Source organism: Grampus griseus (assembly GCF_964374135.1).
Source record: "Grampus griseus genome assembly, chromosome: 15".
NCBI lineage: Eukaryota > Metazoa > Chordata > Mammalia > Artiodactyla > Delphinidae > Grampus > Grampus griseus.
The window spans coordinates 30,718,091-30,734,545 of record NC_139009.1 but is presented as its reverse complement, the minus strand read 5'-3'; the positions used below and the strand labels follow the sequence as shown (position 1 = coordinate 30,734,545).

At 34.9% G+C, this 16,455-nt stretch overlaps 1 protein-coding gene across 2 annotated transcripts in view; it reads left to right on the top strand.

The window, feature by feature from the left end:
- The window catches only part of SOS1 (SOS Ras/Rac guanine nucleotide exchange factor 1), a 152,230-nt gene that overhangs the window by 84,974 nt on the left and 50,801 nt on the right, over positions 1-16,455 (top strand). For both annotated transcript variants that reach the window (XM_082672081.1, XM_082672080.1), the window contains exons 7-8: positions 7,615-7,725; positions 7,800-7,898. In XM_082672081.1, the coding sequence (XP_082528207.1) occupies positions 7,615-7,725; positions 7,800-7,898 (210 nt within the window). The remainder of the gene's footprint in view (positions 1-7,614; positions 7,726-7,799; positions 7,899-16,455) is intronic.

The window sequence follows — 16,455 nt, the reverse complement described above, 5'->3', positions numbered from 1 at the left end:
TAAATAACTTTCCTGAAATATTTAGCTAACCAGCTTCATACAGCTACTTAATATATGGTAACTGTGCATAATTATTTAGAATAGGAGGGATAAAGTGAATAGGGAAATCAAGTCCAGGACCTAGATGATTCAGATATCATAGGGGGAGAAAAATGATAACCTTCTCCTTGATATGTCAAGTGCTAAAATACTGAGTTAGCCCTTACAAGTTAGCATTGATAGTCATTCTGAAATTTCTAGCTCTTTGTTCTCATTTCGAAATCAACTATATCTTTTTTTTTTTTGCGGTACGCGGGCCTCTCACTGTTGTGGCCTCTTCCGTTGCGGAGCACAGGCTCCGGACGCGCAGGCTTAGCGGCCATGGCTCACAGGCCCAGCCGCTCTGCGGCATGTGGGATCTTCCCGGACCGGGACACGAACCCGTGTACCCTGCATCGGCAGGCGGACTCTCAACCACTGCGCCACCAGGGGAGCCCTGAATATTTTTTTTATAAATTTGTTTATCTTATTTATTTTTGGCTGCTTCGGGTCTTCATTGCTGTGCACAGGCTTTCCTCTAATTGCGGAGAGCGGGAGCTACTCTTCATTGCGGTGCACAGGCTTCTCATTGTGGTGGCTTCTCTTGTTGCAGAGCCAGGCTCTAGGTGCGTGAGCTTCAGTAGTTGTGGCACACAGGCTCAGTAGTTGTGGCTTGCAGGCTCTAGAGCACAGGCTCAGTAGTTGTGGTGCACAGGCTTAGTTGTTCTGCGGCATGTAGGATATTCCCGGACCAGGGCTCGAACCCGTGTCTCCTGCATTGGCAGGCAGATTCTTAACTGCTGTGCTCCCAGGGAGGCCCAAGCTACTGAATATTTTAAAAACCAAACTGTTTTTTTTCTTAATTTAAAAGGGAAGGTAAACTAAACTTCTCAGCACATAAAATGGGCTTGTATTCAGAAGATAAGAAAAACTAAACAACTGTAAACTCTCTTTAAAATTTAGAAAAATTTATAGATAATAACAAACTTTGATTTTAAAACATTTAGGAAAATCACCAAAAGAATAGAAATACTACCTATATCTTACAATGTACAAGAACTGTAGGAACACTTTTTAATCTTTTCCACTGATAATAGGAAAGAATAATGAAGTAAAGAAAAAGTAAAGTAACCTCATTTAAAATGGCATAGTACAGTTGGCCTTCTGTATCACCAGATGTGGAACCCACAGATACAGAGGGCTGACTGTAATATGATACAAATAAATCCAACTACATTATACTACTATGTTAGTAACTCAGTATATGTAAACTGATGAAACTCGCCTATTTAAAGAAAGTACTTATTTTTTATTTTTAAAAGTCCATTTCTTGCAGCTTGTAGAGACACACCCAAAACAGAACCACAGAAATATTTAAAATAAAGGGATTGGGCTTCCCTGGTGGCGCAGTGGTTGAGAGTCCGCCTGCCAATGCAGAGGATACGGGTTCGTGCCCTGGTCCGGGAAGATCCCACATCCCATGGAGCGGCTATGCCCATGAGCCATGGCCACTGAGCCTGCGCGTCTGGAGCCTGTGCTCTGCAACGGGAGAGGCCACAACGGTGAGAGGCCCGCATACTGCAAAAAATAAAATAAAATAAAGTAAAGGGATTGAAAAGTCAACATATGAAAACAAATAAAGGGAAGCTAGTATATAAATATCAATTGATATAATTAGGAAAAGTAAGCTTGGTGGGGAGGACATTAGAGAGGAACACTACCTAAATAGGAAAAGGGACAACGTCATGAAGATACAACAATCATGAATGTATGTGTACCTGATTATAAAGCCTCAAAATATAAGAAATAGAAACTGACAATTACGAGAAATGGAAAAAAATTTACTATCATGATAGGAAATTGTAGCACATCTCTATCACAAACAGAAAAAAGATTAAGGCTATAGAAGTTAAAATAAGAAAATGAACAGGTTTGATTATGTATATATGGATGATTCTAGATTCATTTCAAGATACCAGTTATATTTACAAAAAGTGGTTACAGTATTAGATAAAAAAGGAAGTCTCAAATATTACATAATAGCATATAAACCATCTTTTCTGACTATGAAATTAAATTAGAAATCACAATAAAAAGTTATTAAAATACTAGGAAGTCTTAAAAATGAATTTCTAAATATCTCATGGATTAAAGAGGCAGTGACAATGAAAATTACAAAATACTTGAAATTGAGCAAAAGTGAAAGTACTATATACAAAACCCTGTAAGATGCAACTAAAGCAATGCATAAAGAAAAACTTACAGTTTTAGACAAATATTTTAAAAAGTAGATATAACTAAAAATAAATGAGTAAAGGTTTCAATCCAAGAAACAGGAAAGATAATGTAAATTTGAGAGTTGATAATAATAGAAACAACATAAAGGAAGTAATAGAAGAACAGAATTAATGAACTAGAAAGCACACAACAGATAGAACAAAACCTCTAATAATGTTGATCAAGGGAGAAAAAAGGAAAAGCATAAATATTAAGAAGAAAAAGTTATAACTAACTACAGATTGCACCTTTTAAAATCATTCAGGAATGCTGAGATCCATTTGAAAATTTTTGAGAACTGGGATGGAGTGGTTAACTTTTTAAAAAATATAAAATAGGAAAATTGACTTAAGAAATAGATATCCTAAAAAAAAAATAGATATCCTAATTAACTTAAAAACCATTAAAAATTGAATAATCAAATCTATGTGTCAACAAATGACATGAGGCATACACTAAGTATTAGGAGTTTTACCAGTCTTCAAGAAACAGTTAACCTTACTCTTTTGAAAGTTGTCCACTGCTCCATTCAGTTTAGAAATAGTACCATAAGGTATTCAGAAGTAAACCCAATAAACATATGCAAGATTTTTGTTAAGAAAACCACAAAATAGATTCATAAGGAAGATAAAAAATAGGGACACAAAGGGCAACTCAATTTTTTAGAATTATATATCAATACATATATTATCAAAACTGGATAAGAGTAATACAAGAAAGAAATATGAACCACTCTCACATACTGACACAACTGGCAAAGAAAAGTAATCAGTTTATAATTAAATAAAAACTGTGGCCAGTATGATATATCTTAGGAAGTTTACTCTTAAGTGGTTTGAAATTTTTTAAAAGTTAATGTAATATTTCACATTAACATTAAAATCTCAACAAATAAGAAAAAGCATAGAAAAACATTCATTCAGGAATTTCTTTAAAATGTTGAGCAAAGTAGGAATAGAAGGGACCTTTCTTAATCTAATAAAGGATATCTATCAAAAACCTATAAAAGATATATTTAATGACTAAGCTGTAGGAGAATGCCACTCACTACTTCTTTTCAGCACTCTAATAGAGATACTAGCCAAAAGACAGAAAAAGAATAGAAAAGACAAAATTGTCCTATTTGTAGTCAACATAATTGTCTACACAGCAAATCCAAGAAAATATATATAGTGTTGTAACTATTAGGCAAGTTCAGTATAGTTGCTAGATAAAAGACCAACATAAAAATTGCTAGCATTACTATACTCAGTTCCAACCAAGTGAATGTATAATATTAAAGGAAAAAGGCTCCATTCTCTATAGTAACAAAACTATAAGGTATTCAGAAATAAACCCAATAAACATATATATGCAAGACTTTTGTTAAGAAAATCATAAAATAATGATATTCATAAGGAAAATCTGAAGAAATGGAAATACCATGTTCATGGAAAGACTCAATATTGTATTGATGCAGTTGTCCCCGAATAATCTATAAATCAGCAAGCTGATCGTAAAATTCATGTGGAAGAATGAAGGGACAAAAATAACAATTTTGAGGAAGAACAAGTTGAGGGGACTTGTCCTATCAGATTTTAAGATTTATTACAAAGCCACAGTAAATACGATTTATTACAAAGCCACATTATTAGTTGTAGATATAGACAATTAGTGAAACAGAATAGAGCACCCTGAAAAAGAATACACATACACACGATATGTGACCGAGATTACATTTTAATCAGTAGAGAAATAACAAACTAATTAATAAATGATGCTGGGTCAAAACTGGTTTTCCATGTGGAAAGAAAATATTCCTTCCTTAGCTCACATCATACAGGAAAAACTCTCAGTAGTTTAAATAAAATCTAAAAATGAAAAGCAAAACTTTAGAAGTTCAGAAGAAAATACAGGAGAACATATTTATCACTTTGAAGTAGGAAGGGTTTCTTAACACATAGAAAGTACAAACCATAAAAGAAGAGATTAAAATTTTTAAACTTTTGTTCACACACAAAAAACCATAAAGTTACGAGAAGCACAAAAGAATGAAATTGAACTCCTTACCTCACACCATATATAAACATAAGTTCAAAATGGATCAGAGACTTAATATAAGAACTAAAATTATCAAACTCTTAGGAAAAGCATGGCTAAGTCTTCATGACCTTGACTTTGCAAAGGATTCTTAAATATTACACCAAAAGCATGAGTGAGAAAAGAAAAAAATACATAATTTAGACTTAAAATGTAAAACTTTCGTGCTTCAAAGAGTACCATCAAAAGTGAAAGGACAGCACACAGAATGGGAGAAGATATTTGCAAATCATATGTCTGATAATATCTGATATATTCAGTGTATATAAAGAACTCTTACAAAAAAGACAAACAACTCAGTTTTTAAATGGTCAAAGGATTTGAATAGGAATTTCTCCAAAGAATATATAAAAATGGCCAACAAGCACATGAGAAGATGTTTAGCATCATTAGTCATAAGTAAAATGCAAATCAAAACCATTATGAAATACCACTTCACACTCACTAAGACGGCTAGAATTAAATTTTTAAAATGAAAGGAAAATACCAAGTGTTGGAGAGGATGTGGAGAAATTAGAACCTTCAAACTTTGCTGGTGGGAATGTAAATAAAATGGTACAATTGCTATGGAAAACAGTTCTTCAAAAAATTAAAGAATTACTGTATGATCCAGCAATTCCAAAAGGTTGCATACTGTGTAATTCCTTTTATATGACTTTCTTGAAATGAAAAAACTATTGAGGTGCAGAATAGATCAGTGGTTGCTGGGGGCTAAAGAGGCTATGATGGGAAGGAGGAAGGTGTGGCTATAAAAGGGTGGCAACAAGAGCCATCCTTGTGGTGATGGAAATATTTTATACTTTACTACATCAATGTCAATGGCCAGGTTGTGATATTGCACTATATTGTACTATTCTAAGAGGTTACCACTGGGGAAAACTGGGTAGTGTGCAGACAGACAGAATCTTTCCGTATTATTTCTTACAACTACATGTGAATCTAAATTATCTCAGAGTAAAAAATTTACCTAAAAAAAGATATATTTATACAGTGGAATATTATACAGAGTTTGAAATAAATGAACTGTAAGGAACTATATGAATCATATTGGATAAATCATTAAAACAACTGAATATAAAAACCAAATTGCAGAAGAATTTATTGTTACTATGTACATTACAATATTTATATAAAATTTGAAAACATTGCCTTGTTTCTTGATACATATGTAATTATGATATAAAAATATACTTGGAAATAATCAAATTCAGGATAGTGATTTCCTCTGGGGATTAGCAGGAGAGGAAATTACCTTCTGAAAGGGAGCTCAGGAGGATCAATTACATCTCTACTGTTTTATTTCTTTAAAAAAAAAAAAACATGAAGTGTTATAAAATGTTGAGCTCTTTTTGAGCTAGATGGTGAATATGGTTGTTAAACTGTTTTCTGTACTTTTCTGTATGTTTAGAATAGTCTATATTTTTAACTGTTAATACACAGTTGTGTGTATCAATAATTAAATTTTTAAATGAATCTTATAAGTATTGCATTTAACCAGTAAACTGATCATAATATCATCTATTAATTTATACGAGGATGCTTAGAAGTGCTTGCCATTCTATAAATTTATCCTCAAGAATAAAACTATGTGATAAGAGCTTGGATTTCCAGTTAGTTGTCAATTTTTTTCTCTCTTGAAATTAGCTATTTTAGAATGATAATACTAGATACCATTTATTCACCGCTAAATATGTGCATACGCTATTGCAAGCACTTTGTGTGTATCTCATTTAATTACTAAAACAACTCCTTGAAGTAGATATCATCTACATTTTCCAATGAGGAAGCTTGGCTTAGAGAGAGTAAATGTTGATAGTTTGTGAGAGGTCACACAGCTAGTAAGTAGTACAATAAGAAGTGGAACCTGAGTCTCTCTGATGCTAGAGTCATGCTTTTAAGCCACTACACTGTCTGTATAGTCTTTAATTTATATGTGTAATTGTCATAAAAATTCTATAATAAATTAGAGTTTATTGAAAGGGGAGGGGGACAAACATTATCTGCTCTATATAAGTTCATGAATTCAAGAGACCCAAGATAAAAGCATCCAATCACATTTTTATTCCTCTCTCCCATCCAGTCTATTCATAACCTGACTCCCTCCTGCTGTTATTGTTGAAAACCTACTATCCATTCCTGTAAGATCTGCAATGGACTGCAATTTCCATTGTTATATTATTACAGAAATTTTCAGTTGAGAAGACAGTTGAAGGAATTGAAATGGCTCAAGGAATTTAGGATGACTTGGAACTTTATATCTCATATTGCATTTAACAGAGAACAGAACTGGGGTCTTCTGATTTCTGATCTTGTGTTGTTATTATTGAATCTTTCTTAAAGAAAACAGTCTGAGAAACAACATAAAGGGTAATTTAAAAATAAACATTTGTTCTGTCATTCACTCCTAACTTCATTCTTCTGCAGTCCTCCACTAGATGTCCTCTTCCTCTTTCTAGAATTACCCTTCATAGAAATGAGCTCTTGCTAGAATCTATAACACCATCTTCATAATAGTTTGGGCTTTTTGGCTTTTTATTTTTACCTGGAATAGAGCACAGGATGGCGGAGAGTAGAAATCCTACCTCCTGATAAAATCACAATAACTACTCTTTTTTTCCTCAGGAATCAGCAAAACCAGTAGATTCTAACCTTTAGAATTGTTTAGTTTATTAATCATTGGTGATGGTAAAATTTTTGGGCAATTTGGATTAAATTTTTATTTAATTGTTTTGTGAAAAATGTGCCAATGAATTTTAGATGATATAAACAATTACCTCTGGCTTGCAGAATGTGTAAGTAAGTCTATGAACAAGAAATAACCGTGAGAAAATAAATGTCTGGCACCAATATTCTAAATGTTTATACTTTACCTGGTTGTGGATATCTATATTCTTTATTATTCAGGCTACACTTAGTTTTCCAGATCTAAAAATCCCCCCATTCTTTTGACTATGTTTGTTGATAATACTCTACTAGAACCCTTTCATGAGAGGTGTCATAACATATAAGAATCCCATTACTCATCAGAAAGAATTGATTTACTTTCTTAATTGAGAATATTAGGTTTATTCTGTTAAAATTAATAGCAATGTAATTTTGTTTAGAGGCTTTAAAAGAAATATATAATTGTGCAGGCATAGGTGTGCCCATAATTTAATCTTTTTGTGTTTATGGTGGTAGGTCATTTATACTTTACCTTGGAGAAAGATTATTTATGTTTTGCCTTCTTTATTTTCTAAGGAACTGGCATTTGATCCATATGAATCATATGCTCGAGATATTTTACGACCTGGTTTTCATGATCGTTTCCTTAGTCAGTTATCAAAGCCTGGAGCGGCACTCTATTTGCAGGTATAGTAGTTTTTAGATCAAGATATATGATGTCTGAAAAGTAAACTTAAAAATTAAATCACTTTGTTTTCTAGTCAATAGGCGAAGGTTTCAAAGAAGCTGTTCAGTATGTTTTACCCAGGCTACTTCTAGCCCCTGTTTACCACTGTCTACATTACTTTGAACTTCTGAAGGTAAGAAAACTTTCTTCTACTTATAAAATATTCAAGTGTGTTACAGTCTTTTACCAGTTCATTTGTGTGTGAATCATTATGTGAGCGCTCATGAACATGTCTGTATCTATTTTCTTTTTCTAGTTAAGAAGCAAATGTAAATGAATCTACGGAAGAGTGGCATGTTTTCTCCAGTTTCAATAGGGAATTTTAAAGCAATCATCAGATACTTTTATCTTGTGCCCTTACTTTTTGTTTACATGGTCGGATGTTTGGAAACAACCTTGTATTTATGCATCCAAGTCTCCGTTTTGGGACCTCAGCAGCTTCAGATTCCTTAGATAAGGAACCTGTGTGGGGATAATGCCAAAGTAATGGAGAAGATTAATCACCTAATTTTCGTAGCTTAAGTTTGCAACTGTGTCTGTAGAACTGCTTACTATTACTCTAGAAGCAGTGAACTATAGTAATCCTAGTAAAAAATTCCCATTTGATTAAAATACTCAATTTAAAAAGCACCAAAAAGAAAAGGTTGTGTTTTTTTCCCTCTTTTCCTATTATGCACTGAAATTAACTAGGGAAAAGGGAACCTTAGTCTGTATAAATTATAATTCAGTAGTGTAGCTCCAGGTGATATAAATATCTTATGTATCTAATGATGTCTGCTTTGGATTATGGATAATATGTCCTAAAAAAACATCAAATTGTTTTCAAAAATTTTAAATAATGAGATAATAAAGATATTCTATTTAATGAACTAACCCCATAAATACAAAATAAGACATGCATTAATACTATTATTATTTCTTTAGTTTTTAAAAGAATGTTTTATTAAAGAAAAATTCTATTATCATGATTTTGTTATGAAGCATGTATTATTAGAAATCAGATTTATAGTTTGCAGGGGTACATGAAGGCTCTCTATAATGAATCAATGAATGAATAGAAAGCCTGAATTTAGTAAACTGGAGGAACTCAGATTCTTACATTTTCCTTCCATTTTCCCAGGTCTCTCTACATTGTAGTAATTTGGAGTTCAGTTAGATTTGTTGAGTAGGAATGTTTGAAGTAGGAAAGGACTAAGGAAGTTAAAGGACTTGATCACCAGGCAGAATTATGGAGCTCTTAGCTCTCTGTTCTGGGATGCAAACGGAATACCATTTATCGTCTGCGGTAATATAGGATGATTATTTTAAGAGGATAATCAAGAGGAAGCATTTGGTGTGTAAAATCATTCTTTATAAAAATTCATTATGACAAATCATAACCTCAGAATGGGACATTTGCAAACAAGTTTATTATATAGATCCCTTCCTCATAATGGAATCTGTAATAATGAGATTTTTACCTGAGACTACAATGAAATTCTGATGGATTAAAGGCCATATGAAACCTTGAAGCAGTCATTAATTAATAAGTAAGAACAAGAAGCTTTGATGAAGTTTCAGAAGGCTATGAAACCTAACCATCTTAATAGTATAAGAGAAATTAATTATTTACTCCCCCAAGTATAGGCAATTAAATTTTTTAAAATTATAAGTTATGGTAATAAAACTTTTTTAAATTAAATTAATTAATTTATTTTTGGCTGTGTTAGGTCTTCATTGCTGTGCACAGGCTTTCTCTAGTTGTGGCGAGTGGGGGCTACTCTTTGTTGCTGTGTGCAGGCTTCTCATTGCGGTGGCTCCTCTTGTTCAGAGCATGGGTTCTAGGTGCATGGGCTTCAGTAGTTGCAGCACGTGGGCTCAGTAGTTGTGTCTCATGGGCTCTAGAGCACAGGCTCAGTAGTTGTGGCACTCGAGCTTAGTTGCTCCACGGCATGTGGGATCTTCCCAGACCAGGGCTTGAACCCATGTCCCCTGCATTGGCAGGCGGATTCTTAACTACTGCACCACCAGCAAAGTCCCCCAAATTTTTATTTTATAATTGCGTCAATCAGCAATTTAAAAGATTTCTACTGGTAAGCACATGTATTCCTAGTTCATATTACTGCCTAAATTTCATTGCAAAATTAAACAGTATATTGAACAGGAAACTTTGCCCAATTAATTCTACAAATTGTCATCCCTCCTTTTTATTCTGCATTCCCTCAGCACTAATGTACTGTTTGTGTTTATTATTTTTAATTTGTATTTGTTGGTATGTTGCTTAAATAGTTTTATTGAGCAGTATTTCAAAGTGTATTCTATAGAATGCTAGTCCCATAAGATACTCTAAATCAAAAGTTTGGGGGAAGGAATTCCCTGGCGGTCCAATGGTTAGGACTTCATGCTCTCACTGCCGAGGGCCTGGCTTCAGTCCCTGGCCGGGGAACTAAGATCCCACAAGCCATGCAGTGCAGCCAAAAAGAAAAATATGTTTGGGAGAAATGTTCAGTGGTCAGATACGTTTGGGGAACACTGTATCCTTAATTATACTCCTAGAAATTTTCAGTGTACATTAGAATATTAAAGTCTTTGTGAAATTGTGCAATAAAGCAATCTAAAGCAATTAATTCCCAAATTAATTAAACCATGGAACCCTTTGAAACTATAATGTATTTCTGGAGGTTACTTTGGGAACCTATCATAGAATTCCTCCATCAGAAGAACTGAAGGACCTTCTAACACTTAATGGTCTAAGACTTTTTCCAGTAACGTGATTCTCACTAACTCTAAATTTTTTTCCTCTGGATATTGTCATAACTTCAAGTGCCAGTGTGGACTAGGTGATTCTGGACTCAACAGTGATTAAATAAAATCAGCTCAGTGGGAAGCAGCAAAATGCTAAGACGTGAATAACAATTGGAAACTAACCATAATTTATCTATGGTATGGAGTGGCTTTTGAAAGACTAGATAGGACTCTGATTTTTTTTTTCTGACTCTAGCCTGGTAGCCTACTAGCTGAGTAGCCTGTAACAAGTCACCTCACCTTTTGAGCTCTGGTTTTCTTATCTGTGAAATGCTCTTATCTCACTGGGTTTTTCTGTCAACCAAGAGAACGTATGTAAAAGTACTTCATATGCAGTAAAAAATATAAATACTGAGTATTGTCATTACTAGAAAATTTTCTTCTTGTCTTGCAGATATCTTAAACTAACATTTTACTACCTTCATCTTTCACCACTTCCCCACTTCTCCTGCCTGCCCAAATTTGTATTCCATTTCTTTGTTGATCAGCTCAGATCCCTTCACCAGAAGCCTCAGTACCATCTTTGATTCTTCTTAGTCCCTTATTAGCAGAGCATCATGATTTGATTCCAGAAATGATTCTGGAATCCAGTCTATTCTCCCATTCCACTGACACTGCCTTAGTCCAGACCCTCAGTATGTCTCTCCTGGGTTACTGTAGCGGTTTCCTATATGGTCTTTGTGTCTCATGGAACTCCCAGTTTGAAAAGTGCAGTTGGTGCCCTGTGAAGTGGGACACAAAGTCTAAATTCTTTAGCCTCTCTCCAGCCTCATCTCTCAATACTTGATGTTACTTTCCTTATGCTTTAGCAATAAAAAATTTCCGAGCAGCTCTGGATATGTCAAATCTGTTCAGGATTCCATATCTTTCTTTTTTTCTATTTTCCTGGAATTTTGCTTCTATTTCTACCTTCCCATTTCATCTGAAAAATTCCTGCTTGTCAAAGAGTTTGTTCAAATGTTGGTTCTCCATCAAGTTTCCCTTGGTTTCCTAGGCTGATCCTTTGCCTAAGCTCCTTTATTCTCTTCATATCTCTTTATAGAACATGTCCCATTTTTACTGTCTACCTTGTCATTAGACTGTATACTCCATAAAGAATGGAACTGAGCCCTATGTATCTTTGAATTCTCATGCCTCGTAGTGTTTGGCACTTAGACATTCCATAAATGCTTGTTAAAAAATGAATCGCGGGCTTCCCTGGTGGCGCAGTGGTTGAGAGTCCGCCTGCCGATGCAGAGGACGTGGGTTCGTGCCCCGGTCTGGGAGGATCCCACATGCCGCGGAGCGGCTGGGCCTGTGAGCCATGGCCGCTGAGCCTGCGCATCTGGAGCCTGTGCTCCACAACGGGAGAGGTCACAACAGCGAGAGGCCCGCGTAACACACACACACAAAAAAAAAAGAATCGCAAAAGTAAAGTAAGTTTTCCTTACAATTCTTATAAATGTTTTATATTTGTAGGAATAGTTTAACTGTAAATATAATTACATATATGTATATAATTACATATATATTGCATATATATACATAATATGTATATAATTACATTTACTTTGGAAACTTAGAATGCCTTCAACTTTATAAATTCAGAAAATAAAAGTTTAGTTATTAATAGCATGACTTTAATGCCACTGAAACTGGAAAAAAGAAATACTTCCCCCCCCCTTCCCCTGCCCCCCACCAGCAAGTTAGTTTGCAGTCAAGTCTTTGGAACCTTTGATTAATTTTTTTCACATTAAAGTTAATTTTTATGAAGTTAAAAAAAAACAAAAAAACTTCCTTTGTGTCCTTTTGAAAACCTCATTGTTCCAGTAATTTGATTTTCCTATGTGAAGTTTAATTTGCTTTATTAAACCAATTTAGAGTTGTTTCTTGGGGCTAAGTAAATATGTTGACCAGTATTTTGAAGGTTACCAAATCAGTACATTGTTCAGTTCATCAAAAATGTTAACTTTTTCTTTGTTCTTTAGATATATTATTTTATCCTCTTATGGTATACTCAGACAAATGTTAGAAAAAAATCATCCAGGGTGATTTTGAGCCAATCAGTTCCCTAGAAAATTACCTGTTCTCTTTCCAGTATGCTGGGTACATATAACCTAGGGGAAAGTAAGTCTCCCTCAATTTAAAAAATCAGGTTCAAATCTATATTGTTATTTGTGCATTAGTGTGTTAGTTTCCGAGGGCTGCTAGAGCAAAGCACCACAGACTGAGTGGCTTAAAAACAACAGAAATTTATTCTTTCACAGTTCTGGAGACAAAAAGTCCAAAATTAGGGTGTTGGCAGGGCCATACTCTTTATAAAAAAGTCTCTAGGGAAGAACCCTTACTGCCTTTTCTTGGCCTTTGGTGTATCCCAGCAATCCTTGACATCCCTTGGCTTATAAATGCCTTCACTTCAATCTTTGCCTCCATCTTCACATCACTTTCTTCATATCTTCACATTCTTCTCTGTTACCTTTGCATCCAAATCTCTTTCCTTTCTTGTAAAATGCCAAGTCAGTGGATGTAGGACCCACCCTAATCCAATGTGACCTCATCTCAACTTGATTATATCTGCAAAGACCCAATGTTCTTTTCTTTTTTAATTTATTTAATTTATTTTTGGCTGCGTTGGATCTTCGTTGCTGCGCACGGGCTTTCTCCAGTTGCGGCAAGTGGGGGCTACTCTTTGTTGTGGTGCGCGGACTTCTCATTGTGGTGGCTTCTCTTGTTGCGGAGCACGGGCTCTAGGCACATGGGCTTCAGTAGTTGTGGCTCGCGGGCTCAGTAGTCGGGCTCAGTAGTTGTGGCTCGCGGGCTCTAGAGCACAGGCTCAGTAGCTGTGGTGCATGGGCTTAGGTGCTCCGCGGCATGTGGGATCCTCCCGGACCAGGGCTCAAACCCGTGTCCCCTGCATTGGCAGGCAGACTCTTAACCACTGCACCACCAGGGAAACCCAAGACCCAATTTTCAAATAAGATTATGTTCACAGGTACCATGTGTAGAACTTTTGGGGGGAACACAACTCAACCCATTACAGTTAATTTTTGGTATACTATAAAAATTAAATTCATTTTTGTTTTTCTGATTCTCCAGTGTATATTGGCTTTCTTAAACCCATAAAAATATATTTTTTGCATGGGCCAATTAATCATTTCCTCCTGATCTTAGATTTTAACATTTAATTTCAGTCCAGCAAAAATCTAATGAAAAGCCAACAATTGCAGTATTTTTCAAATAGATGGATTATAAGCAGCTAAAAACTCATGGGAATTCAAAATTACTAACAATCTTCTGAATAAGACTAAATGTACATAACTGAGGTTGGGGTTATCATGTATGCTTTCCCTTAAATGAAAAAATAATAGAAAATTTAACACTTAAAACCTCCATACCTGTCTTAGGTTTCATTGATAATAAAAAGTACAAGATTAGGAAAATAATTGAGAGAAACATGTCCAGGTTTAATTTTAACACATCACAATAACCCTCAGTTTTTAGGTAAGATTATTAAATTAAGAACCAATGGAATAGTAAATATTTTAGTGGATGTTAATTCGTTATAACAGTGCAGTGCTTGTCTTGATCACAAGCTTTACTTTAGAAAATAAGAGACACTAAAGACTTTAATCTGAATGTTCACATGGTTAGACACTTGCTATATGTTAAAATTTAACATTAAATTTTCTAATATTCCTACATTTTTGTGTACTGACTGACTCGAAGAATAGTCCTTAACATTTCCCCTTAGCATCATAAATATTGCCAAAATTGTAGCCCCAAATGCTTAAGTACAGAACTGTGGGAAAGGGTTACAGATAAGAACTTAGAACTGAATGGTGCAGTGAGTGGGAAGCTTAGGCTCAAGAACTGAGAAATGTTAAAAGTAGGAGACATTTTTCCTCCCAGAGTAGTTTTTTTTTTTCAGTATATAAAACAAATTGGAAAAGGCAAACATAAATTGTGCTACATCATTCACTTTAAACACCCACTAATGGCCTTCACATAGTGCACCAGAAACTCTTGTAAAGAAATATGCTCTGCAGACCCCTACTACAGGTATCTTGTATGCATTTGTTAATGGCTTTGGTTTGTTGCTTTTTCAGTTTGGGAGCTGGACAAGTATCAGACATCTTCTACTCTAGATAATGTTTTATCTACTTTTTTCATGTTCTGCATCTGGTTTAATTGCTGTATGCTTCAGACCATTTTTTTATACTGCCCATGAGCTGATGCTTAATACCAGCAATAAGAGGAGATTTAGAAAACATAGCTTCTCTCTGAGTATCATAAAAATAAGTCCAGAAGAGGTCTGTCTAGCTTCCATTCCTTTGAACTAGCTTTCTAAATTTAGAAATTCTTTTCCAGAAACCATGGGCTCAAAGCAGTGAGCTAAGTAGTATCATATCTGACCACAGATGTTGAATGCCTAAAGTTAAACACAGAATAGTATAATTCAGGAGCCATTATAAACGAATAGCTGACTAATATATTACTCCAGCGTTAAAATTTTAAATCAACTAAAGTGCTTTGAGGAACATTCATAGTTTTGGTGATTTTTTTTCTCTGATAAGAAAAGAGAGATGGTTTTGAAAGGTATTTTATTCCATAAATGAGATTATCCTAACATTTTTTTAGGGTTGATTTCCTGTTTAAAGTTTCAAACTCATTTCACCTTTCAGATTTTAACTTGCTTTTACATTACTGCATTTTCTGCCATTTTTCTCTCATTTCTTCTTTCTGGAACTCCAATTACATGTATGTAGAACTACTTTATGTTGTCCCACAGATCTCTGAGACTGTTCATTTTTCTTAAATCTTTGTTCTTCAGAGTGGTAATTTCTATTGATCTGTCAATAGAATTGTTAGTTACTATACTTACTCTAGAATTTCCATTTAGATTTTGTTTTATAGTTTCCAGAGACTCCCTATCTGTCCACTCAGTAAGACCATGTTTTCCTTTGATTTTTTGAATATGATCACAAAAGCTACTTTGAAGTCTTCCTAAACCCCCCATCTGGGCCGCTTGGGGTCAGTTTCTATTAACTGGGTTTTTTCCCTCGAATATGGGTCACATTTTCCCAGTTTTTTTGCTAGTTAACAACTCTGGATTCTGTTATGTTGAGGATTTCTGGGGTTCCCTTTGTGGGTTTTGGTTTTCGTTTTGTTTTGGATTGTTGAGTTTTTATTCTAGTAGTAGACAGTTAACTTTTCTGGACTCAACTGCAAATTTGTCTCTTCTGTGTTGTGCAGCAGCTAATATCTCTGTATCACTTTTTAGGATTTCCATACGCTGCTTTTTTAGCTTGACTCTTTACCGTCTTCCTTACACATGTATGATTTGACAGACTAAATGTTTGGGCAGAGATAGTGTTCAAATTTGGGGGCACAGTATCTGGTTCCCTTACACCTGGAGATTCCCCCTTAATTTCCAGCCACTCTGCCAGCCTCAGACTCTATTCCCTGGCACCTTAAACCAGTAAGTCTTCAGCTTTCTGCTCTCTGAGCTATGTACAGTTGGGGAATAAGCTCAGTTTAAGAAAAGCAGAACCTATCCATTATAGCTCTGTCTTTCAATAGAGATTCCTCTTTGGTCTCTGCCTACTTTTTTTCTAGACTCCCTGGGGTCTTTTCATGCATGCAGAGTTTAGGAGTCAACCAGGCGTTTAGGTAGAGTTTATTCTCAGATTTTGTGTCTCAACCCTTCTGCAATTCATTCACTTCCAGATTTCCCCCTTCAGTTTCCTTTTAAATTCTGCTCTCTTTCATCTCTAGTGTGTGAAGCTCCTCTTCTCCTCTGCTTCTTCCTCACTGTCATCATGGGAGGTTGGAGAAAGCCCTAATCCCACAAGTGTACACTTTCTAGTTGCAGCTTTTCAAGAGCAATAGTATTTCTGGCTTATGCTTTCTTTCAGATTTTTTCCAGT